This window comes from Gouania willdenowi, chromosome 13, assembly GCF_900634775.1.
Source record: "Gouania willdenowi chromosome 13, fGouWil2.1, whole genome shotgun sequence".
In the NCBI taxonomy this organism is placed as follows: domain Eukaryota; kingdom Metazoa; phylum Chordata; class Actinopteri; order Blenniiformes; family Gobiesocidae; genus Gouania; species Gouania willdenowi.
In genome coordinates, this window is record NC_041056.1 from 17,386,702 (window position 1) to 17,409,906 (window position 23,205).

Consider the following 23,205-nt stretch of genomic DNA (forward strand, 5'->3'; position numbering starts at 1 on the left):
ACCATTTCTAGTAGATTGAAATCTGCAGTAAGGACCAAAAAATGTAGCACAACCATAAACTATGTGACACAAAGTAAAATCATTTCTAAAACTAGGATGCAGAAAGGTGAAGTGGATTCTTTCATTACTCCACTGGCATAAATGCAGAAGTGGTTGACAAATGACAATAGTAACAGTAACACCCCAACAGTTCTCAGGCATTAATTAGACCTCCAAATCAGGTTTGGGTCTCTGGGAGATGTTTAAACCTGCAGGACAGCAGCTCTCTATGATTTTAGCTTAACATTCCTGAATATTGACAATTGTGCTATACATCATTAAACACCTTTAAAGGTGCAGTCTGCGACTTTCAGATCCCTCGCTCCCCCTCCCTCCCCGCTGCTCTCTTGCCCTGCCTCCAAACTTTCCAAAGTCTCTCCCTCAGAGGAGCTAACAAGCTAACATTAGTCCGACAGCAACATCACAGTAATATAACATGCTCTGTTAAAAGCATATTACTGCAGTGCTTCTCTCTCTCAATGTGCACACACCTCAGCAACAGCAACAACACAGTGTCACTTACAGCAGCCAAAACGGGGGCTGCTGTGCGCACCCACAAACAACACATGCACCACAGAGTTCTAGTGTAACAAGTACAAATCGAACATAATGTAAATCAAGCAGCAGTAATTACATTTCAAGCAGAAAAGTCACCAATTCTATCTTCTACTCCTCCAGACCATACACTGTAAAAAAGAGGGCGCCCTAGCTCTGGGAAAAAGGCGGGGCCTGTGAGCAACAGCTGTCAGACAGCCCATCAAACCCAATCCTGGCTCTGATTGGTTTTTTTTTGCTCGGTCGCGGTGCATTCTGGCAATCTGCCAAAGGCTACAGGAGCAGCAGAGGGGACTAAATGAGTCTGATTTTTTCACACAAACTACTAGTTTCATGTAAAGCTGTCCTTACATAGTGAAAGCTTTAGCAAATATGACAAAAAGTCATTTTTATGAGAGTTGCAGACTGCACCTTTAAGGGTCTCGTCTAGTGGAATCAATACTTCAATCAGCTTTACACAATATTGGGCAAGTGGTCATATGTGGCTGGTAGGTATATATTTACTGTAAATATCCATTCAAGCATGATTAATGGATTCCAAACATACCAACTCCTTCACAGTACATCCCAGGGTCACACGGGGAGCACTGCCATTCCTCAACCAGTTGTGACACGTTTCCATAGCTTCCTGATGGACAGGGATGTTGATTTGCTGATCCACTGGGACAGTAAAATCCTCTTCCACAGGGAAGTGGTTGGGTCATTCCTGATGATGAATCCAAAGGAAAACATTTGTCAGCATCTTTTCGAAAGCCCACAGTGATTTAAAGGTTGATTACTTGGGGATTATCTGCGAGTGAACATATCGTCATCCACCCACTTCCCATTTGTCCACTCATGGGGTCTACCTTGATCTTGACAGAAGAAGCCAGCAGGGCATGTTTCACAGCTGCCTTGGCCTGTTGTTGATTGATAGCTGCTGGGAGAACATGGCGTCTGCCTCACACTGCCCTAAATGATAATAGGAATTTATCCATCTCATTATAGGCATCATCACGGGTAAGATTTAGGCCTTCAAAGATTCTACCTTTAATGGTAAAGGGAACCTGTAGTGACAATGTACACTACGGGTCAAAAGTTTTAGAACACGACAGGTTATTCAGGTTATTGTGTCATTGCACATGAAAAGCATAGAACAAACAAGCAATTTGAGTTGAAAAAGAAATCATGAACAATATTGTTCATCTGATGCACATGAGGGTCTGGTACCACAGTGTGTCCCAACACTGCTTTTATGCAGACAGAGGGGGTTAGAAGTAACCAAGAAAAGATGGATCACCTGTAGGAATTAATAGCACCAGCTTTTAAGGCTGATTCAACCTTCTTTGACACAGAACAGCTTTAAATTGTTAACCCACTTTGTGTTCCCTGAAAGGCCTATTTGTATCATTTTGAAATGTACATTATTTTTAAGTTTTGGGGAACCAAACCTTTTTTTTTAACCTCTGGCTGTTCAGTATTTACCTTTGTACCATTTCAAGCTATTCATTGGACTTGCACGACTTGAATTGCAATAAACAACTGGAAAAATTAGGGTGTTCTAAAACTGTTAACCGGTAGTGTATATGACTTTCAAACTCATAGGTACTGTAGGCTATCGGAAATGGAAAAATAAATAATTTATAATTATATTATAATTAAAACAAATAATCAAAATATCAATTCACCCTTGGGTAGGCACTGCCTACCTTGCCTACCCTGACTGCTTGTCACTGCATGACACCTGCACACGTAAGCAGAAAGGTTAATAGTACTCTGAACAAGTACGTTTACAAGCTGCAATGAGATTTTCCATGAAGATATTCTGTCACGACTGCATCAGATTTCAAACATAAATTTTGCATTGTGCCAATTAGCTTAGCCCATTAGCTTAGCCTGCAGATCCCTCTCAGAGCAGCTCGGCTTGAATCGGTCCTCGCATATCACCGAATTTGGTCCGAACGGAAATTTTGTACCAATGTGTGTATTCCGTACCAATATTATGGAGCCAACGTCTTGCCTTAGAGATAGGGACGTCCCGATACAACTTTTTCACTTCCGATACAATACCATATCAGCATGAATCATACATGCTTTTATTACTTATTTATTAGTGTGGAATGTTAGAAAAGGCTTGATCAATCATTACTCAAATAGAGAACAATAGTCAACAATTCAAGTTCACTTCAGTTATTTTTTACTGTCAGTATATGGTGGGAACAACTGAGGGCGGGGACAAACACAACAAAAACTTATCGGAGATTTTAGATGCAGTCCGATACAATCTGAATTTCGTTTTCTGGCTGATATCGGACCAATATCAATATCGGATGGGGACACTCCTACTTAGAGACGCAAAATAAATGTTTTTTCTCTTGTTGTTACAGCAATTATTAGCATTACACTTCGCCATTGTTCAGAAACTTTAGACCAACGTAACACTAAAAATTCATTTTAATGTGTTTTTTTTATAAAAAGGTGCAATTTTTTTATTGGTCACACATTAAACAAATTTTTTAATATACATTTTCACTACAGGTACTCTTTAATGCTGAACAAAGCAGACTTCTGCAACAACAACAAAAAGTCAGTAGAAAAAAGTGCAAAGGATAATACTGGGGTCCTGACCTTCTCACAATAATGTCCAACTGAGCAGATGTGCTGTTGTGGTGTTTGAGAACTCTGCCCCTCAGGACAATAGTAGCCTTTTGCACACTGACCACTTGTCTCAACTCCTCCTCCCTGGTGGCAGAAGTAACCTGGGGGACAGGGCTGACAAGCCTCAACAGTGGCTCCACCGACTGAACCTGATCCATACAGAAAAAAAACCCACAATAAAAAAAAAAAAAATGGCTTTTCAACAATAGATTTCCAATTTACACACCTAAATTGTTAACTGGCAAAAATCTAAACAAATTCCTCCTCCTGTTGGATAGTGCAGTGAAGGAAATAAAATGATTACAAAGCTTTTTTGAATGCTAAACACACACACAGTCCCTTATCAGTTTCCGACTCATAGAAAGAGTAGCAAAACGTTTTAATAAGATTCTAGTTGTCGGCTGAAAGACAAGAATACAATTACACGATTAAGCCACTTTGTGAATGCAATTATTCAAAGGCAGCTTTGGGGCAAATGCTTTCATGAACGTTTTCACATTTCTCCACATCAATGAACCAAAGCACAGTTCATGTAAGGACATTTAACTGGAGAAAAGGGATTGGGTGTACTGTTTTATAACTTATTATAGTAGCTGAAAATGTGTTATTTAATTAAAAACAAAAGGGAAATCTAATTTGTGCTGATTTTTTAATTTTTTAATGAAGGTAAACATTGATACTCAATCTATGCTTGTTATATTGTATATTCTTTCTATTGCAAGGCGTGTTATAAACAACAACAACAACAACATTATTGATTTCTTACTTTTTATAGTTCCAGGAGGACATGGAAGAGGAACTGGGGTTCTAAAGGGACAGTAATGTCCTTTGGGACAAGGGGTTTGGTGAGGTTCTGATGAGCCTCTGGGGCAGTAATACCCAGCTGCACAGAGTCCGGATGGAGTCCCTAGACCAGTTCTGTTGCAAAAGGAGCCTGCCTCACAGAGTTGAGGATAAGCAGAGCCCATAGGGCAATAAAATCCTGAAAAATCCACAAAAAGTAAATAAAGATTACTTGTATTCATCCGGAAAATCAATTTTCAGTGGGATTTAAAGCATGCACTTTATCCTGCATTGAAAGCTTTCCTGCCATGTTTTTCCTTTTCGCACATTATTCCTCCATGTATGGCTTAACAACCAAATCTCACTTAACGCTGAAAGAGATTTACTTATTCAGTTGTGCTTCTTTTATGTAATCACAGTACAGTCTTAACATGTAAAGTTTCTTCTTAAAAATAATGCCACAGTGGGCAAAATGGGCAAAGATAAACATTAAAAAGGGAGCACATCTGATGGATGAATTCCTTCTGCAGAAATAGCTGCACATCTTGCTGCTGAGTTGTTGTACCATGAAGATAGATTTATAACAGATTGCACTGGAGACAGGCATTTCTGTGTTTATCTGTGCAGAACTGGCTATGAAGAAATAAGACGAAAGGCATATTTTTCACACCTCGATTTGACTTTTCAGTAGCTTTTTACAAAAGGAACCTTCAAACGCCACAAAGATTAGATAGATTAAAACTCAAATGTGGCACACACACGTGGTAGATTCCATAGTATTTGTCACGTGTCGCAGCAAATAGAATAAATGGGACAAATGTGTCATGAGTGATAAACATGAAATTTGTGCCCTGGGGGGATGGAGAAAGTATCACTTTAAAACAGGATTTGCTCACCCTTGGGGCATATATCTCCACTGTAGGTGAAACATGTAGTGTTGGGAGTTTTGAGAGGTGCCGCCATGCAAGTCACAATACGTTCTGAATCAGCCTGTGGCATCAATACTCCTGCGATCCAGCTTGTGTCACTCACTTTAAGAAAACGTGGCAAATAAAGCATGAAAGCAAAGTTAAAATAAAAAGTTAGATCATGTTAAATCTTTATCTAACAAACACAAAAACCAATGACCAGCAGGTCTTTTGCATGCTGATTCATTAGTGCCCTCAGGGGAAGGCAGCTTAGTACAATAAAACACCTTATGGTGTGATTAATTGTCAAATTCCGAGCAGGAAGGTCAAACTGTAAAACCAGTGCTTGTGAAACATTTATAACAACGTGAAAATGGCTTTTTTTCTGGTCGAACAGCCAGAAGAAACTGATGTTTTGCCCTTTCCAAAGGAGCATTTATCACACTGTTATAAACTGATAAAACCTTGTCTTTACTAGAAATAGCAGAGCTGCTAAAGCAGGACAGATTCTCCATCCAGAGGGTAGAGTCTGTCTTCACTGTTTGATTCTGCAGTGTTTCAATAAGACAGCTCAGCCATGATGGCTCGGCTTGAGGTGTGGGACTTCTTGCGTTTCCAGAGCAGAAAAACCCTGCAGAACACAGACCTGACACAAAAACAAAGAAAATGGCCTGAGAAAAATATTACTACAATTCAGGACAAATCTAACTAAAATATTTAACATTCTTATAAACCAATAATAAGCTAGACTCATGTTATCCCACACCTGTGGGCTGTGCTGCTCCAGGGTGGAGGCAGTATTTCCCTGGAGGACATGGGATGCACTGGGAGAGGGAGAACGCTCCAGGCTCTGGGAGGAAACTGCCAACAGGACAGGGTTTGGGTAACCCACCACCCTGAGGACAGAAATGTCCCATGGGACAAACATCTCCATAAGGCTTGGAGACGGGAGAATGCTCGATGGACCCCAGGGAACAAAAATGTCCTGTGGTAAACAATGCAAACAGACACCTCACCGAGAGTGCGGAAAAAAATCACAATGTGAAACAAATAAACAGTGATGTTTAGAAGAAACTACAGTCATGCAATAAAGCATGCAAGCCCAAAGATTTTCTCCTGGGATGACCCAAGACTCTCAGACCTGGTGTGCAAGGTCCTGAGGGTTGTATCAGTGCACTGCTGTTACAAAAAGAACCAGGAGGGCAGGGGGAACAGTCGCTGAGTGAGGACCGGCCAGTTGATGGACTGAAATGACCTACTGGACATGGAAATGGTGTGGACGAGCCCTTAATACAGTAAAATCCTGGAGATGGAGAGATGGAGGCCTCATAATTACAGTCTAATTCAGCTTTAAGACATACATCCCTTCACAGCTGATACTAGTCAATAGATAACAACAGATTCAACATGGGATCAAGTGTAAAAAAGTAAATAAAAATTAGTTTTTTTTAATAAATGTTTAAAGAACCATGAAATACATGTGTACAAATGTTTTTTTTTTACCTGGTGGGCAATCTCTACATGTAGACGCTCTAGATTCAGATTGATATGCACCAGGACTACAGATGATTGGCTCAGAACTGCCTCTTGGGCACGCGTAGCCTGGGGGGCACTGGTGTCCTGTGGAGGGCAAAATAATCTCATGTTTTCCCTCCAATTTGTGTTTATCTTTACATTAGTTGTTGTTGTTGTTGTTTTTAGAACAAAACTATTAAATAACAGGCTATATCAGAGTGAGGCTCACGCTGTTGAGATGGCACACAGTGGGTATTAATAATACAGGTGGAAAAACTATCACAAGGGTTTTTTTTTTTTGGTTTTTTTTTTACTTATAATTGGAAAGGAAAAATATGTATCTCAGGTAGCTCTCTAATATTTGCAATCAAATCCAGCAACGCTATCGCAGCTTGCATAAAGGTATCCCTGATCTAGGTAATAAAATATTAAGTTAAAAATACAAATGTGCTGCACTCTTTTACATATTTATTTGGTTTTGCTTCATCTTGTGGTGTGTGTTTATATTATGAACTTCTATCTAATCTAAACCATAATGTATTGACCGAGTAAATGCAATCTGCGTCGAGGCTTTCAGAATCAGCAGGTCCCTATAGCCTCAAGAGCAATAAAACTGCAGAACGCTCCACAACAGCCCCCTAACAACGATGCATATTTATTTATTTATTTATTTATTTATTTATTTTAATATACTGCCTTTCTGCATCTGCAAACAAATTTTAAGTTCTGCCAAGGAAACTGTTAAAAAATAATGAAAATGGACAAATACAGAGTCACAGACTATAAATTCAATTAGCAAAAGGTTCACAGCATTTTTTGCATGCATTGGCAGTCAAAAAGGGAAGTTTTAATGTTGATTTTTTTTTTTTTACCACTACACTGTATCACTCTTGCACACATACTGTGCGCACATATTCAAAACTATTCTCATACGGACAAATAACATTCTGTGTGTACACTTGAACTGTCTCCTGACGGTTTGCACTGTACCTGGCTGTTGTCCAGACGTTGATCTTGCTGGACAGAACCACCCTGGGGGGCAGAGCAGGTCAGCAGATGTCTGAGCCCATGCGGGGCAGTAAAAACCAGGGTAACAGGCTTCACAGTCATCTTTAGCCTGAGCTCCAATACTCCCAAAGAGAGTGCCTGTACGAAGACAAATGACCATGCCAGTAAAAATAACCTTTACTCTGCTTTACTGTTCCGTAAAGCACATGCATGCACAGATGCTCACACATGAATACAGAATACATAAATGTTCTATTTACATTACAGTGCATTGGTTATTTGCTGACTATAATATATCCTCTTTCCAGAGGTGTAAAGAAAACTGACATATCCTACTCAAATAGAAGTACTGGTACTTGATTGCAATTGTACTTAAGTATTAGTACAAGTAATTCATACATGAAATACTCAAGCACGAGAAAAAAGTAAAAATAGTACTCAAAGTAAAAGCTACTAGTTACTTTCACCCCCAACATTTATTGTTGGTAATAAATCTATCAACAGTTCCCTTGCAAATGGTGAAAATCTCATGTGTAAATTTAAAAAAGACAAAATCTTAATTATTTTTCCACAAAGGCATCTGTATAAAATTAAAGGTTTGTCAAAATGTACAATTCTATTTTTTTTTTTTTTTTTTTTTTAAACAAAATAACACCAATTAATTCAATTTGAAATTTAAAAAAATATATATATCATGCTTTAAGTATTACTGCATTTATGAACTCGAAAACAGTGCCATGGCAAATGTGTCATATGGGTAACAACACAAAAAGTAGAAACCCTAACCTGAACCATAGAAAGTGTATATAATTTACTCAGTAACAGTTGGGTGTAGAAATGTAACAAATTACTTTACTTCTTTTAAAATCTACTTACAGTAAGTACAAGTAAAATTAGTGACTTTAAAATATACTCAAAAAAGTACAAGTACCAATAAAAGCAACTCAATTACAATAATTTGTAACTGTGCAATATATTCATCCCTATATTTGTTCTTACTGTTTATTCATGAAAGTGTCTATTTGCTTTACTAAGTTGCTGTACGGACAACCCCTGGTGCTATCGGTATGTTTAAGGAAGTGCACATACGTAGCGTCTTAGGTTTAGGTTTAGGGTTAGGCTACGGGTAGGTTTAGTCTTAGTCACGTGACCTAAACAGGCCAATGACGGACCTATTACGTGACTTAAACCGTGCTGCGTACGGATAGAATGTAGGTATTGTGATATGGCAATGGTACATACAGTATAGCCACTGCCTTTATTTATTGTCTTAGTGGCTTCCCTTGTAAATACACTTATCTATCTTTTTATTTTCTCTGTATTTTGCACCACAAGAGTTGTCTCTGAATTTAGTTGTACCTTATGTATATTAATAATAAAAGTATTCTATTCTATTCTATTCTAGAGTGAGTACTTGTAATCCATTAGGTTCATCTCTGCCCCTTTCTGACTCCAATTAGGTGTTACAACCTACTATAATGTCATAGATATGTTAAACTCGCTTCACAGAAATCCATTCATATTACATTGAGCAGGTTTTATTTCCACCTGCCCTTTCAATGCTCTCTTTAGACATATTGATTACCTACCTGGAGGACACGGGCTTGGTTTGACACTCCCTCTTTGACAGAAGTGTCCTGCTGGACACACATCGCCATGAAACTGACCGAAGGTTGAATCGTCAAAAAGTGGAGATGGAGATGATGAATCCCCTGCAAACGGAGAGAATGGACCTTTTATAGGGTGTCATTATTCATTAGCTTGGAGAATGACCTCAGAGGGCAGGGACATTTTCTGCTATCTCTGGAATAAAATTACTGACAAAAAGCAGTAGGGAATGGCAAATGTTCTGTAAAGACCATGGCCCATTTCAGAGAAATGTTAAAGGTGTACAGTTAAAATGCTGCCTTGCAGAACTCATGTTTTATTTTGGGTTAAAATACCTGTTTAAAATTCATGTTACTTTATATTCATTAATACTATTGAAAGGGCACAACAAACTTTATTACCTGAGATATTAGCCCAAGGTATGGGAGTTTTTGAGCCTGCTGTGCAGTAAAAGCCAGGGCTGCAGGGACCGGATGGAGAGGAAAGACCAGCTTTTGCACAAAAGTGTCCAGGAAAGCAGGGTTGACAGGATTCTATTGAAGAAGCCCCTGATAAAACCAGTAGCACAATATGCATGAAACAAACTGGTCAAAATATTCATCTCAATTGCCATATTCTACACTTGAGTCATTTCATTTCATTCTGTTCTATATGGGACAACATTTCACGATGTCCCTATAGTGACATGAATATTTGTTGAACCAAACTTGATGAGACCATGTGGTGTGTATCCAACCTATTAAATAAGTTTTAGCAATGTGTGCAAAACCTTTTTAATAAATACAAATCATATTTCATTTCCCATCAGGGGCTCCATAATATTAAAATGGTGAGAATGTTTAATGATGAAAAAAGTCACCATCTGTGGAGCTGAAGGTTCCCACGGGGCAGGGAATCATGTAACTGGTACCGTTTGGGCAGTAAGACCCTGCAGAGCATCGGCCCCCCATTGGTCCCTCATCCGGCTGAGCAGAAACAGAACCATGGATGCAGAGGTAACTAGGTAGATGGAGACAATGAGTACAGACGTTGTTGGGATAGATATGTGGGTTATTGGAAATAATCAATGACAAGGAGATACATAGGAAGACTCTAGAAATGTAAGAGACCACGTGTAGAGAGTTGAAAAGGAACAAAAAAACATAAATTCTGAAACATCATCAAACATTTGTTTACCCAGGGGAGCAGACCCCGGTGGGAGCAGACAATCCAGAAGAACTGCAGTATCTCCCTGGAGGGCAGAGCTCGCAGCCTGAGTTATTTGATAAGCCCATCTGTTTGCTGAAAGTACCAGCTGGGCATGGATAGGCTACACCAGTCTGGGTTCCTGTAGATAAACAGTGATTGAAATCTACAGATGGCCCTGAACTGAAAGTCCCACAGCAGTTCGTGAGGACATTGGTTTCTCGATCATTCTCTGCATTGTTCATTATCTTAATAAGAGACTCTGCTTTTTTTTATTTATTCCTTTTGTTGATTCAAGGGAGAATATCTTGGCAGATTTACCTAACAGAGCCTGAGGAATAAAATGTGCCAAACACAGATTTATATGTACGTAATGACTTGATTTGATAAGCTTTAATGCCGTAATAGCTATACCGCTATGTCCTACCTGTTGGGCAAAAATGTCCTTTCGGACACTGTATGGGGGTTTGAGTACCAGATAAACCACCAGTGTCAGCGTCCACTGAGCCAGCACAGTAAAATCCTGCTGGACACTTAACACAGTCTGCCTATAATGGAGAAAATGAGCCAATTTTAACAAAAGAGTTGGAAAACAAATATATGATTTCAGACGTCCTGCAAACATTCCAACAATTGTTTTATTCAAAAGAGCCAAAGTGTATTAAAGATGGTGTTATCCACCTCTCTGGGGTTTTCACTCTCAGTAATTATAGTGTTTCAGTGGAATAAAGCATGTAGCTGTTTACATTAACTTCAAAACAATTTAGTCAGTGTCAGCTATTTATCTGTTGGTAATACAAGTCTATAGCCTGTGTGCTGGTTTGGTGTTCTGTGTTGGGCGCTTGCCTGTGTGTACGAAAATAAAGAAAATTGATCCATCTGTTCAGTCTTACAAAAACTTTTTCTTTATTCTAATTTGATCTTATTAAAAAGTAACTAAACCCCGAGGTTTTGGCTGAAGTGCATCGCGGCTGGAAACTCAAAGAATGCCTGTATTATTGATGGGGCTCCTGGAGCAGTTAAGACACACCTAGCCTAGACTATAAAAACTAGAAAGAACAATCTACCTGCACAATACTCACTATACCTCTAGAATAAATATGCCAAATTGAAATACTTGGACTAAGATGTCAAGAGTTGGACACATATCAATCAACAACACTATTTCATACCCAAACACTTTGTTTTCAATAGAAAAAAAATGATTTTGGGGTTTAGTTACTCCTAACATACAAGAAGTTATAGGATTTATCAGGAAGTAGCAGCGCCAAAACTAAGATGGTTGGATGAGTCAGCATGAATGTTATCTCTAAAGACAGCAGTTGTGTATATTTCCTTGAGTTACAGTGGAATGGATGACACTGCAACTCAATTGGTTTCAATGGAAACAATGTTTTTACATTGACAAAAGCCAATTTGAGGTATTTTGGTATCCCCTATGTTAAATGTACATGTAACAAAATGGGTCTTGGCTGATACTGCCATAATAAGGGCAGTCTGATTTTACCCTGGAACAGTTTGGTAGTGCTGATGTGTTTTACAGTGATTTTATTGCATGAGCAGTTTCACATTAGAACAGCCGTCTTCCTCACCTGTCCTGATAAACTCTGATATGTTCCTGACAAGCAAGGAATCTGTCTGTCAGTGCCAGCTGGGCACCTGTTTCCAGGTGTGCACGGTATAGACTCCTGCAGGCTGCTGTTTATTATGCCTGGACAGTAAGAGCCAGCTGGGCAGATATGAGAAGGGAAAGAGAGTCCTCTGGTGGCACACAGGAAACCTGCATAAATCAATAAGCAGTGTAGAAAAACCCAAACCATCACATTATGAAGATCTGAAAGACATCTAATTAAGGAGAAAGAGGAATTCACTAAGTTGATAGTAACCTGGAGGACAAGGCAGGCAGTCTGAGAGGTGGCTGTTTCCAGTTCTGTTGCTATAATAACCTTTGAGACAAGGCAGTGGTCCTGAAGATCCTTGGGGGCAGTAATGACCTACAGGACAGCTGTCACCTGTCAGCCCTCCATCCTCTGGCGTGGGTGACCAGGCCCCAGAGCGGCAATAGTGGCCTGCATCACACAGGCCTGATGGAACACTTTTCCCCGGAGAATCACAGTAAAAGCCTAGTTTGACAACGGAAAGTAGATAAAAATGACTGAATAACCTACAAAACAATAGAATAAAGAGGAAATGACTAGACATTGACCTCTACGTCTGATCATTTAAGAGTTTCATCACTGTCAAACAGCACACCATGTAAGCTACTTAACCTCCAGAGCTCTCGTACTCATTAGCAGTGGATGATGTCTGACCTGAAGGGCAGGGCAAGCAGTCTTCAGGTTTTGCCATGTGAGTGTGAGGATTGATTGTTCCAGCTGGACATGGATATTGGTGTTTGGACCAGGTCCCAGACGGGCAGTAATAACCCACTGGACACTCATAAGTGTCTAAAAGAGAGTCATTACTCTGGATGGGACAATAAAACCTATTCAAGAAAAACAAGAAGATGTAATAAGGCTTCGATGATTTGCATTTGTAAAACATGCATTGTATAGCTACATTTCTTTAGTAATGATGTATATTAATGAAATGTGTTCACCCGGTCACAAAAAGAGTGGCTGTGTGTGTGGCTTATAAGCAAGTTTACCCGTGGGGACAGGCATTGCAGCTGGCTTGACGTTCTTCTACACTGATAGTTCCCATGGGGCACCTCTGAGGAGCCACCGAGCCCTCAGCGCAGTAATGACCTGGTTGTGTGAAGACAATCCTCATGAAAGATGCTCTCATTCCCACACAAGGCAGACATGCATACTTTCATCCACGCAATTGATTTTCACTGTGAACAAAGCCTCAGTTCCTGTTCGGCTCATAACGTAAAGGCAAACATAAAGACTGTTCACTGAGGCACCACTTTAGTCAAAACCAGGTTAATAAGAATTTATGTGATTTTTAACATCAATGTTTATCTCTAAACTATGATCCTGAAGTGTCACCTTTTGGACACGGCCCTCCGTGACTGCTTCTCAGTGGAGGGTCAGGACGATCTGCTCCACCCGAACAGTAGAAACCACGCCAGCATTTCCCTGAAGGTGCAGAGAGCCCCTCTGAGTCGCAGTAGTAACCTGGAGTACATGGCCGACAGTCCTCCTGTAGGAGAGCACACTAGGTTGATAGACAACGTGAATAAGTGGCTAGAGACTCATTACATAGAAGAAACAGAAAAAATATAGTAGAAAAATGATCAATTTTCATAACTACACACAGAGTCAAGCCAAATGAGAGACAAAAGAAAAAGTTAATTATTGTCATTTGAGTATGTGTTACTATGCTAGGATGTGATAAAAATATATATAATAAAACAAAGTACATATCAGGTAACCAACATTTTAAATCATTATTAAGTAAGTCACAGAAACCAGTACTAATTTAAGAATGAAGGTAAGCTACATTGGTAGCCACAGTCTAACCAAAGTGTGTATTCTTAATGTGTATAAAGCAATGTGGATTAAATGTCTAACATTGGTTTTAGACTAATAAATGTAGCCTTTTATTAAATGATTGTTGGCCTTTATAACCCTTGCTGATCATTATGTAAATATTCAATACAAATGTTTTGTTTACCAAGGCATTCAGCACATTAGTTCTAATTTTATATACAGTATAAAAAAACAATGTTTAATGTGAGGAAATATAAAGTCTCAAATCTATTCTGAGAATCTATGATCTAATATTGGTGATAGTTCTACTTTAATGTGAGACGTGTGAGAGAATATGGAGATAAAGTGACCTTAGCCATTAGTTTGCTGAGGTTAGAGAAGGTTCCTCGTGGACAGGGCAGAGGGCGGATGGTGGCCTGTGGACAGTAATGACCTTTTGGACAAGCGCCTCCTTCTCCTGGAGAGAGACATTCATTAAATTATACTGATTTGTCAGCATTCATGGAGTAAGAAAAACGACATTGATTGAAGTCTTAATTCACTCTACAAGAAACCCTCACACTACACTATGTAAGAAACTATCTTAACAAAATGTGAGTTTTTCTGCTGCGCAATGTCAACAAAGGGAATGTTGACTGTAGGCTCACTCACTACTGCTGATGTTTACCTGCAGCCTGTGAGTGGGGCTGTGGGGAGATGTTTCCACGTGAGCAGTAATAGCCTTCTCGACACGGTCCAGTGACGGCTGTTCCATTTTTTGAAGAGCAGTAATGGCCACCGTCACACTCCTTGCACTGAGAAACAGACCAATAGCCGGGATCAGGGCCGTACGATCCCTCAGGACAGCTTTTCAAGTCAAATCCAGTTCCTTCAGGGCAATAAAATCCTGCAGGACACAAAATAAACATGTGGATGTATGAATAAGACTGACTGGATATTTGTATTGCTTTGTTTTTGGCTAAAAACTGTTAAAAAGAAATAATTTTCCATGCAGGTTTGTTAAAAAAAAGAAAAAAAAAAAAGGTCATAACAAAATACAAGCTACAATGGGGGAATCAATATACAGTTCTTCCTCAAACCAATGATGTTTTCCAATTAATTCATTTATTTTAACATGTTTTTAAATAGTTTCTATATAGTTAGAATTGTTTTTAAATGAAATTAGTTACTCAAAGCTTGTTATCTAACATAATACTATAATAAGTGGTGAAATGCACTTACTATCCTTAAAAAGCGTCTAAAGGCTTGAGAGTTGCATCAAAGACAAATTGAATGAGTCCTTTCTTTTGAACTTATCAACCACTGGTCCCACTGTTCAACCAACACCTCACTGAGATTGCTTCTTTGAACTCAAATTAGACAGAAAAAGGAAGCCACAAACCTGCTGGACACAGGAACAAAGATCCAGACACACAGTGCCAGCCAGCAACACAGGTCTCACAATAAGTAGCCCCTGTAACAGCCACATATGTTCCTGGATCACAGGGAACTGGTTGAAAGGTTCCCACTGGGCAGTAGTGTCCCTCAGGACAGGGTCCCCCTGTGGCTCCATCAGTGGGGGCAGAGGTGATAGCTCCCTGTCTACAGTAATATCTGTACGGGAAAGTAGATGAGACCGAGACTCGTTTGATACACAAAAGTGGCCTTTTTTTATTAATTAAAAAAAGTACAATATTATCTTGAAAAGGAAAAGCACACTTTATTTGAAGTTTTATACATAAGGCTGACATTACGCTGTAATTATTATGACATGACACCTGTCATTAGCATGGAAAAGGTGTCATTAAGGCTGCCATTAAGTGTTGGCTAAATTAGGACACATTTGGAGCTATATTGGCATTTTTTTTGGGTTAGAGTTAGGGCTAGGGTTAGGTAGGTATAGGGTTAGGTTAGGGTTAGGGTTAAGGTTAGGGTTAGGTAGGTATAGGATTAGGGGTTAGGGGTTAGAGGTTAGGATTAGGTAGGTATAGGATTAGAGTAATGGAGGGTTAGGGGTTAGGCTTAGGTAGGTATAGGGTTAAGGTTAGGGTTAGGTAGGTATAGGGTTAAGGTTAGGGTTAGGTAGGTATAGGGTTAGGGGTTAGGGGTTAGAGGTTAGGATTAGGTAGGTATAGGATTAGAGTAATGGAGGGTTAGGGGTTAGGCTTAGGTAGGTATAGGGTTAGAGTGATGAAGGGTTAGGGTTAGGTAAGAGAATGTGTTTTCTCAATGAGAGCCCCCGGTGGGATTCGGGGACCCCCCAGTTGAACAGGGAATCAAAGGCAGGCACGGGCCGACGCTTGTTATTTGTGTTCCTCTCTTCCTTGTGCCACTCATCCAAAGGGGTTTTGTGAGTTTGTATCAGTATAGTGTGGTGTCGGTACAGTGTTGTAAATTATTCGACAAGGAACAGCGTGGTGGGGATGGTTGCACCCCGCCCATTCTGTGTCTGTTTGGACACCCTGTCGTCAATGAATGTGTCATGAGGGTTCACAGAACTGTCAGCTGAGGGACAGAAGCAGGAGCCTGTTTGGGCTTCACCACAACTGGGTCTGTATGGACCTTGTCCCAGCTTCCAGCCTCCCCCCATTACCTGTTATTAGGAATGTCGTGGAGGTGGAAATGTACTTTACTTTAGATGTTGGGTTTTCTTTCAGTTTTTATGTAAATTTAGGGTTTCTTAAAATAATTCTAGGATAAGGGTTATGGTTGGGGCCAGGGTTAGGGTTAGGGTTAGAGTTAGGGGTTAGGCTTCGGTAGGTATAGGGTTAAAGTGATGAAAGGTTAGGGTTAGGGTTAGGGTTAGGGTTAGGTAGGTAAAGGGTTAGCGTAATGAAGGGTTAGGGTTAGGGGTTAGGCTTAGGTAGGTATAGGGTTAGGGTAATGAATAATTAGGGTTAGGAAGGGTTAAAACTTCAAATAAAGTATTACCATACTTTTTTTTAACAATTTTTGTTAGTGTGTTATTTACCCTGCACTGCAGAGTCCACTTGGTTTTGTTAGGCCAGCAGAATCGCAGTAAAATCCCCCAAGGCAGGGTTTACAGTCCTCTGCACTCTTAAGGCCTAAGCTTTCTGACCAGCTCCCTGCTGGGCAGGCCTCAGGAGATGTGGTTCCTATAATAAGTCCTCTGTATTCAATACTAAATAGACACAACTAGGAATTTGCTGAAACAGTCGTCAACACTTCTAGCAAATGTTGACCAAGTGACAAAGTTTTACACAATGTAATCAGAATGTAAAATGCTATTAGATAACTAAATCCTGCAAAGCTCAATTTTAGCTGGGAGCAGCAATTTTAAAGCATGGGTCAATGCTCTGAGTCAGAGGAAAAAAAGGGTTTTAATTAATGTGAAGCAAGATGGAATAAAAGTCACAAAATAAAAAGTTGTCATTACTTTCCTCAACCCTTAAAATTGTATTCATTTTGAATAAAACATTGTAGCAATCAACTTTAATAAGGTCCCATGTTATTAACCAGGCACTGTATACTTTTATTTGAACTAGTCTGCCAAACAAGCTTTGTCTGCATAACATGATAAAGAAGAAGTTATGAAAATGTGGACGATTTGCTATTAACAAAAACACAGTTGTTCAGAGTTTGAGGAAAGAGAAAAAAAAATGATTAACCTTTGGGGCAGAAGTGTCCAGGTGGGCACAGAGACCCTGAGAGTCCATCCAGTGGGCTCGGTGAGGAGGCTCCTTCTGTGCACCAATAACCAGCTTCACATAGTCCTGTTAGGAGACGTCGAGAAAATACAATACAATAATAGCAGCTTGTATTTATGTAGCACATTTTATTATATTATTTAGAAATCACTTTAGCCCAAAAACAAATCTATCATCCCAATCAAACAAATGACTGTTTTCATGAAGGCAAACAAAACAAAACAAATGGCGAATTTACTGACAAACAGAACTGTGGACATTTGTGTGTGTGTGTGTGTGTGTGTGTGTGTGTGTGTGTGTGTGTAAACAGCTTTTACTTTCTTAAATGGGCTTGTTTGTTGGCCATGTCCTTGTAAGCCTGTCACTAATATATAATAACTAGTTATATGTGTGGAGTATGGGAACCACAGCACGACCAATCTTAACCTTCTTTGCACGAATAACAGAGGAGTCGCAATTTTAACTAGTGTACACAACAAGAAGAAGAACAAGAAGAACAAAGTGAGTGGCGTTTTTAGTATGGTCTAAAAAGAGACTTCTAATACAACATGAACATGGTGATTATCGTTGTTTTTTTCCTATTTTGGTACTGAGAGTAGGAGTGTACGTGATTGAATTTGTTAATGTATTATTTCTAATAATGCTGTAATATCATTATCTCAGTGAGTGTAAACTTGGCAGACCATGGGGCAGGCATTAGCAGAAATGTTCTTCTCTCTGCTCCTTTCTGGACATGGAATGTAACAAGGTTGAATATTCCTTGTGGAAAAATTGTGATCTGTTCCATGACAGAATGAAAATAAATGAAATGAAATGGATCCAGCACACTGGAAATTGCTTTCCACAATGTGTGGCAATTGGGGAAATGGGACGCAAAGTCTGGAGACCTAATCCAGCACATGCTGCAGAGGGTGAATATTGTCTTTTGGAGTTCTAATAAGCTTCCTTGACTCGAGACATACACAAGATGATGGAAATTTGCTGGAACATGTATGATCAGTGCAGTGTATCCTGTTGTATCAGATTCTTTTTTGTTTGGTCTCCCAGTTTGGGGACAATGGGGTCAAAGTTGAGAAATTACCACATTAAAAACAAGGCCGAACAGAGCTGACAGAGATGAGACTGAATTATAAAACAATTAAATTCCAATTAGATCAGACAAGACGCGCTAAGATGAGTTACCTGCTGGTTCTGAAAGTCCAAAGGCAGGACAGTAGTGTCCAACAGTGCAGGGCATGCAGCTTGTTGCGTTGCTTGCGTGCAGACTTGGATTAAATGATCCCTTTGGGCAGGGATGCTGGTGGGGAAGGGATGTACCTGCAGGACAGTAGTGTCCCTTGGGGCATGGCATTGGTGAGGACACGTTACAGTAGTAACCTTGAAAAGAAGACAAAGCTGCGTAATGAAATAGTTTTCACTCGTACTAAAAAGGAAAGAAAGTAATTCAGGTAAAGCACCAGGCAAATTAAAAGTAATAGAAGAGTTTTAATGGAAATGTTCTTCCAAAGAAGTTAAGTGACTTGATTTTACCTTGTTCACACACTGAACAGGATGCCTGTTTTTGCTTATCTTGGTAGGTTCCAGATGGACAGGGCTCGGGTTCTGAACTACCTTCTAAGCAAAAATGACCAGTAGGACACGACAAAGCTGTAGCCACAGACTGACCAGAGGGACACCAGTAACCTGTGGAATTTTACATATTGTACCTACTGCTCATACGTTCATCAAACAGCTGAGTATATTATTATCCTCAAAGATCCCCTAACTGACCTTTGCTGCAGAGTCCAGTTGGTGCCCTGAGGCCGGCTTCACTGCAATAGAAACCTGCAGTACAGGGTTGACAGCCAGCTTCACTGGGGAGGCCCTGCACTGAGGAGACGGTACCTGCAGGACACAACTCTGGCTGTACTGAGCCCGCAACTGAAGAGACAAAGAGAACATAATTATCATATACGATTTTATGCTTATCTTTTACTTTTTGAAATGATTAAGACCTAGTGAAGAATCATACTGGGCTAAATGTAAGACTAAGATCCCACGCAGGTCAATAGTTTATCAGCAGTTAACACAAATAGGAACAGACTGATTCACACGCACTTTTTCATGGGTTATTTTTGGCGCTTAGTCATTTATTAGTCATGACTGCGATGTCCCGAGGCAATTTACATGTTGTTGTTTTGGGGTTTTTTGGCTTGTATTTTAAATTTAAAAAAAATTAAAAAAAATACAAATAAGAGAACCTGTTATCAATATTCATTATTTCATGATTTACATTAAATGTATTCTCAAAGTTCATTAAATAAATAATGAATATCAGCACCAACAAGCATTTGAAAATTTGCTTGGAAATAAAACTGTGTAACTAATTTGTGTCAGAAATGTCTTTGGAGTAATTTATATAAACTTTTTTAGCCATTAAATACATATAATATTCCTTGATATATGGGTCTTGCAGTTCAGGAGATTGAAGCCAATTAGTAAGAAAGCCTTCTTCACATCCCATAGCACAAATATAAAGAAACTCAAGTTTGAGGAAAAGGCCGAAGGGGTACAAAGGACATAAAGGATTTGCAAACCTAATTTAGATTGTTCTAACTATTTCAGGATACTTATGCTGAGCTTACCACAGAATGTCCCAGGTGGACAGATATTGCCAGTGTCTCCATCTATTGGTCTAGCTACAGTTGCTCCTCCTGTGCAGAAGAAACCAGATGCGCACGGGCCCACCGGCTCAGCCAAACCTTAATGAACCACATCTTTCATTAGTTTTATGATACAGTGCAATGTGGGAGTGTAAGAAGTGTGACCGCACAGTGCAAGGTCAGGTAAGGTAAATACCTGACGTGTTACAGAAGGCTCCAGGTGGGCAAGGAATAGGCTCAGAGCTACCTGTGGGGCAATAAAAGCCAACCTGACAGCGCCCCCCTGTGGAGGTAGCTGGACAAAGGCAATTGGCATTTGTGTAGTTGTCCAGGTCAAAAGGCTGCGAGGTCCAGGCAGCTGATACACAAAACCAACCTGAGACAAAAAGGGAGAGAAGCGTTCTGTCTCTGTGATGCATAAAGCTGGATGCTGTTGTTACTGATGGATGTTACATGATATGTTTCTTGCAAAGGGGTCATCTGAGGCATTCGAGGAAACAGAAAGTGAGCAATACGGAATTAGATGAGACTGATGAGTCATCACTGAGAGGGATGAGCTCTGTAACCTGAGCAGCCAATTTGCCAATATCTGAAATTTGTTTGCAGTGCGTGATTAAAATATTCTTCCATCCTCTTACATTCTTACATCTTTAGGTATACATAAGTACTAAAAATGACTTGCAGGGAAGCAGCTTGTGTTGAGGTAAAAGGACCCATGCTTATTGTGCATTCCTATTGTCAACTCACTAGACTTACTTTTTGCCTTTGATCGGTTCACTAACCTCAGTAGAACACGTCAGTGATGTGCAGTCAGAGTAGGCAAGGTAGGCAGTGCCTACCCAAGGGTGAATTGAAAATTTGATTATTTGTTTTAATTATAATATAATTATTAATTATTTATTTTTCAATTTCCGATTGCCTTATAAGTTTGAAAGTGTCAGCATTTTGTGCTTTTCATAGCCCAAATCGCTAAACATCGCTATTTCCTAACAGCTGTAATGCAGGAGGAGGCCACACCCCTTCTCAAAAGCACGTTGCTGCTCTGCCTCTGGCCCCATAGCGTGTTTTAATGTTTGCGCATGCGTAGTCAGTTCCCCAAAGATGACAACCATTTACGTCCAAAGGCAGCGTAGAGAGCTGCCTTTGGACCTAACCGTGCTATACTAAATGGAAGTAACCGCGCTATGCTAAATGCTATACGTAAGTTCGCAGTGCATTAGTGAATTTATATCATTTGAATGCTGCTGCTATGTTCTCTAGCTAGTGGGTGGAATAACACTACAGTCAAGATGACAGCGCTAGATAATAGATAAAAAAACTTTTTTTGAGGAAAAACGACAGATTTTAAAAGATGGGAGACCAACACCTGAGTTACCAGACCTTCAGCAAAGGTAAGGTCAGAACATTGTTCATATTTTCTATAGTGAATGGTACAAAAGGAAGGATTGGCTTTGTGGATACGCCTCACTGAGACTGGTCTGAGTTGTCGTTGTCATTTTCTCCTTGTTTCTGTGTTTCCAACACAAACAACGGATGTGCTGCAGTGTCACGAGATATATCTTGTATGAAGGCTATATTAAATTATTTTTTCTTTCTTATTGTGAATTTTATTTTTTGATAAGTGCATTAACATGACTTTGTTGTAAATAGCGCTATACAAAGTTGAATTTAACTGAATTGAATTGAATTAACACTTGCCAGCAGAAACATATGAAATTGTCATTGGTGTTGACATTGGTGGTCTCGATTCAGAACGCCCTGCCTACCCAACCCTAGTGCTCACGACACGTCACTGGAACACGTGTATGAATAAACAAAGACGCTGTTACTGACCAGCCTTGCATTTTCCAGATACTTTGGTCAGCCTTTCCTTTTCACAATAGTACCCTGGGGGACAGGGCAAGCAACTGTCCAAACTCTGTGTCATGGGTTCAGGATTGTAGTATCCACGTGGACAGGGAAACTGGGTGGCATACCTCGTTCCTCAGAGAATGAAAAACATTTAGATTTTACACAAATGACATGCTTCATGTTGACTACTATGAGGCAACTTTTTGGCTACCAATGAAGCTATGATGATAGATTAACAAAACAAGTTGACTAGTTCAAAACAATGAGAACAGAAAGCCTAATGACTGCTGTCTAGAGCAGTAAAGAATATTGAGTAGATGTACCATCCGGGCAGTAAAATCCAGCAGGGCAAGGGAATTCAGTAAAATTTCGAGTCCTTTCTGGACAATAGTATCCAGCCGGGCACAGGGAACACTCTGACTGGCCAGTGAGGTTAGTGTAGGTACCAGCTGGGCAGGGCACTGCTGTAGAGCTTGCCTCAGGGCAATAATGAGCTGTTGGGCAAATCCCTCCTTCAGATCCTGGAGAAACAAAAGTCAATTAGATGTGTCAAAATGAAGAAATGATGACAAAGAGACCCTGATGATAAGTACATTTATATCATTATTTCATACCCGTGCCCACTGTGTCCCCTCCTGGACAGTAGACTCCTGCCTGACACAGGCCTGATGGATGGCTGAGGCCTGCAGAGCCACAATAATGACCCGCAGGACATGAATTACAGCCAAAGGCATCTGTCAAGTAAAAGCTAAGGGGCAAAAGTTGGCGGCATGAATATAGCAGTGTACATACACAGAATGTGTAATAATAACTTTACCTATACTTACTTGTTGGAGTAGGTTCCTGGTGGACACAGCAAAGGGATACTGGTACCCTCAGGACAGTACCGCCCCTTTGGACACGCACCCCCTAGCCCTGTGCTGAAGTTGCCGTCAGGGTTTGGAAAGTTCACACCTGGAGAAGATGAACCATTGACATAGAACGTCTAACCTTTGGGTTCACAATTATGCAGCAAAACTGAGAGTTGGAAATGAGCTCGATTTAGAGCACTTATATAAGCTTACAGGTGCAAATATGTTGAGTTATAACTAAGATTTATTTTATAAAACACATTACACATTTACAGTAGTGCCCATAAATCCTTGGCAATCCTTTTTACTGTGGTATGTTATTTATATAATATAACTAATATACATGATAAAAGTGCTAAAGACTAACTCTTAACATAAACTGTTTACCTGCTATGCAGTAAAAACCAGCCTGACAGGGCCCAGTAGGCTCAAACAGACCCCAGTCCTCACAGTAGAAACCTGTTTTACAAGCAGTGCAGGTTGTAAACAGTGGTCTAATACACCAATTAAATATTAATTTATTAGAATTTGTATTACAA

General features: G+C 39.9%; 1 protein-coding gene across 1 annotated transcript in view; it reads right to left on the reverse strand.

Moving 5' to 3' along the window:
- LOC114474630 (uncharacterized) overlaps positions 1 to 23,205 on the reverse strand; it is a 71,398-nt gene that overhangs the window by 35,208 nt on the left and 12,985 nt on the right. The window contains exons 21-55 of the mRNA XM_028465050.1: positions 23,054 to 23,125; positions 22,643 to 22,769; positions 22,430 to 22,563; positions 22,139 to 22,336; positions 21,798 to 21,947; positions 20,161 to 20,340; positions 19,947 to 20,063; positions 19,093 to 19,242; positions 18,853 to 19,005; positions 18,505 to 18,699; positions 17,284 to 17,388; positions 16,626 to 16,770; positions 15,057 to 15,268; positions 14,343 to 14,561; positions 14,026 to 14,132; positions 13,232 to 13,385; positions 12,886 to 12,985; positions 12,509 to 12,723; positions 12,125 to 12,361; positions 11,831 to 12,018; positions 10,666 to 10,786; positions 10,230 to 10,380; positions 9,913 to 10,052; positions 9,455 to 9,601; positions 9,035 to 9,157; positions 7,428 to 7,583; positions 6,426 to 6,542; positions 6,064 to 6,225; positions 5,689 to 5,907; positions 5,398 to 5,568; positions 4,911 to 5,045; positions 3,998 to 4,213; positions 3,202 to 3,380; positions 1,443 to 1,545; positions 1,142 to 1,300 (exon numbers count right to left, since the gene is read on the reverse strand). Of these exons, the coding sequence (XP_028320851.1) occupies positions 1,142 to 1,300; positions 1,443 to 1,545; positions 3,202 to 3,380; positions 3,998 to 4,213; positions 4,911 to 5,045; positions 5,398 to 5,568; positions 5,689 to 5,907; positions 6,064 to 6,225; positions 6,426 to 6,542; positions 7,428 to 7,583; positions 9,035 to 9,157; positions 9,455 to 9,601; positions 9,913 to 10,052; positions 10,230 to 10,380; positions 10,666 to 10,786; positions 11,831 to 12,018; positions 12,125 to 12,361; positions 12,509 to 12,723; positions 12,886 to 12,985; positions 13,232 to 13,385; positions 14,026 to 14,132; positions 14,343 to 14,561; positions 15,057 to 15,268; positions 16,626 to 16,770; positions 17,284 to 17,388; positions 18,505 to 18,699; positions 18,853 to 19,005; positions 19,093 to 19,242; positions 19,947 to 20,063; positions 20,161 to 20,340; positions 21,798 to 21,947; positions 22,139 to 22,336; positions 22,430 to 22,563; positions 22,643 to 22,769; positions 23,054 to 23,125 (5,457 nt within the window). The remainder of the gene's footprint in view (positions 1 to 1,141; positions 1,301 to 1,442; positions 1,546 to 3,201; positions 3,381 to 3,997; positions 4,214 to 4,910; positions 5,046 to 5,397; positions 5,569 to 5,688; positions 5,908 to 6,063; positions 6,226 to 6,425; positions 6,543 to 7,427; positions 7,584 to 9,034; positions 9,158 to 9,454; positions 9,602 to 9,912; positions 10,053 to 10,229; positions 10,381 to 10,665; positions 10,787 to 11,830; positions 12,019 to 12,124; positions 12,362 to 12,508; positions 12,724 to 12,885; positions 12,986 to 13,231; positions 13,386 to 14,025; positions 14,133 to 14,342; positions 14,562 to 15,056; positions 15,269 to 16,625; positions 16,771 to 17,283; positions 17,389 to 18,504; positions 18,700 to 18,852; positions 19,006 to 19,092; positions 19,243 to 19,946; positions 20,064 to 20,160; positions 20,341 to 21,797; positions 21,948 to 22,138; positions 22,337 to 22,429; positions 22,564 to 22,642; positions 22,770 to 23,053; positions 23,126 to 23,205) is intronic.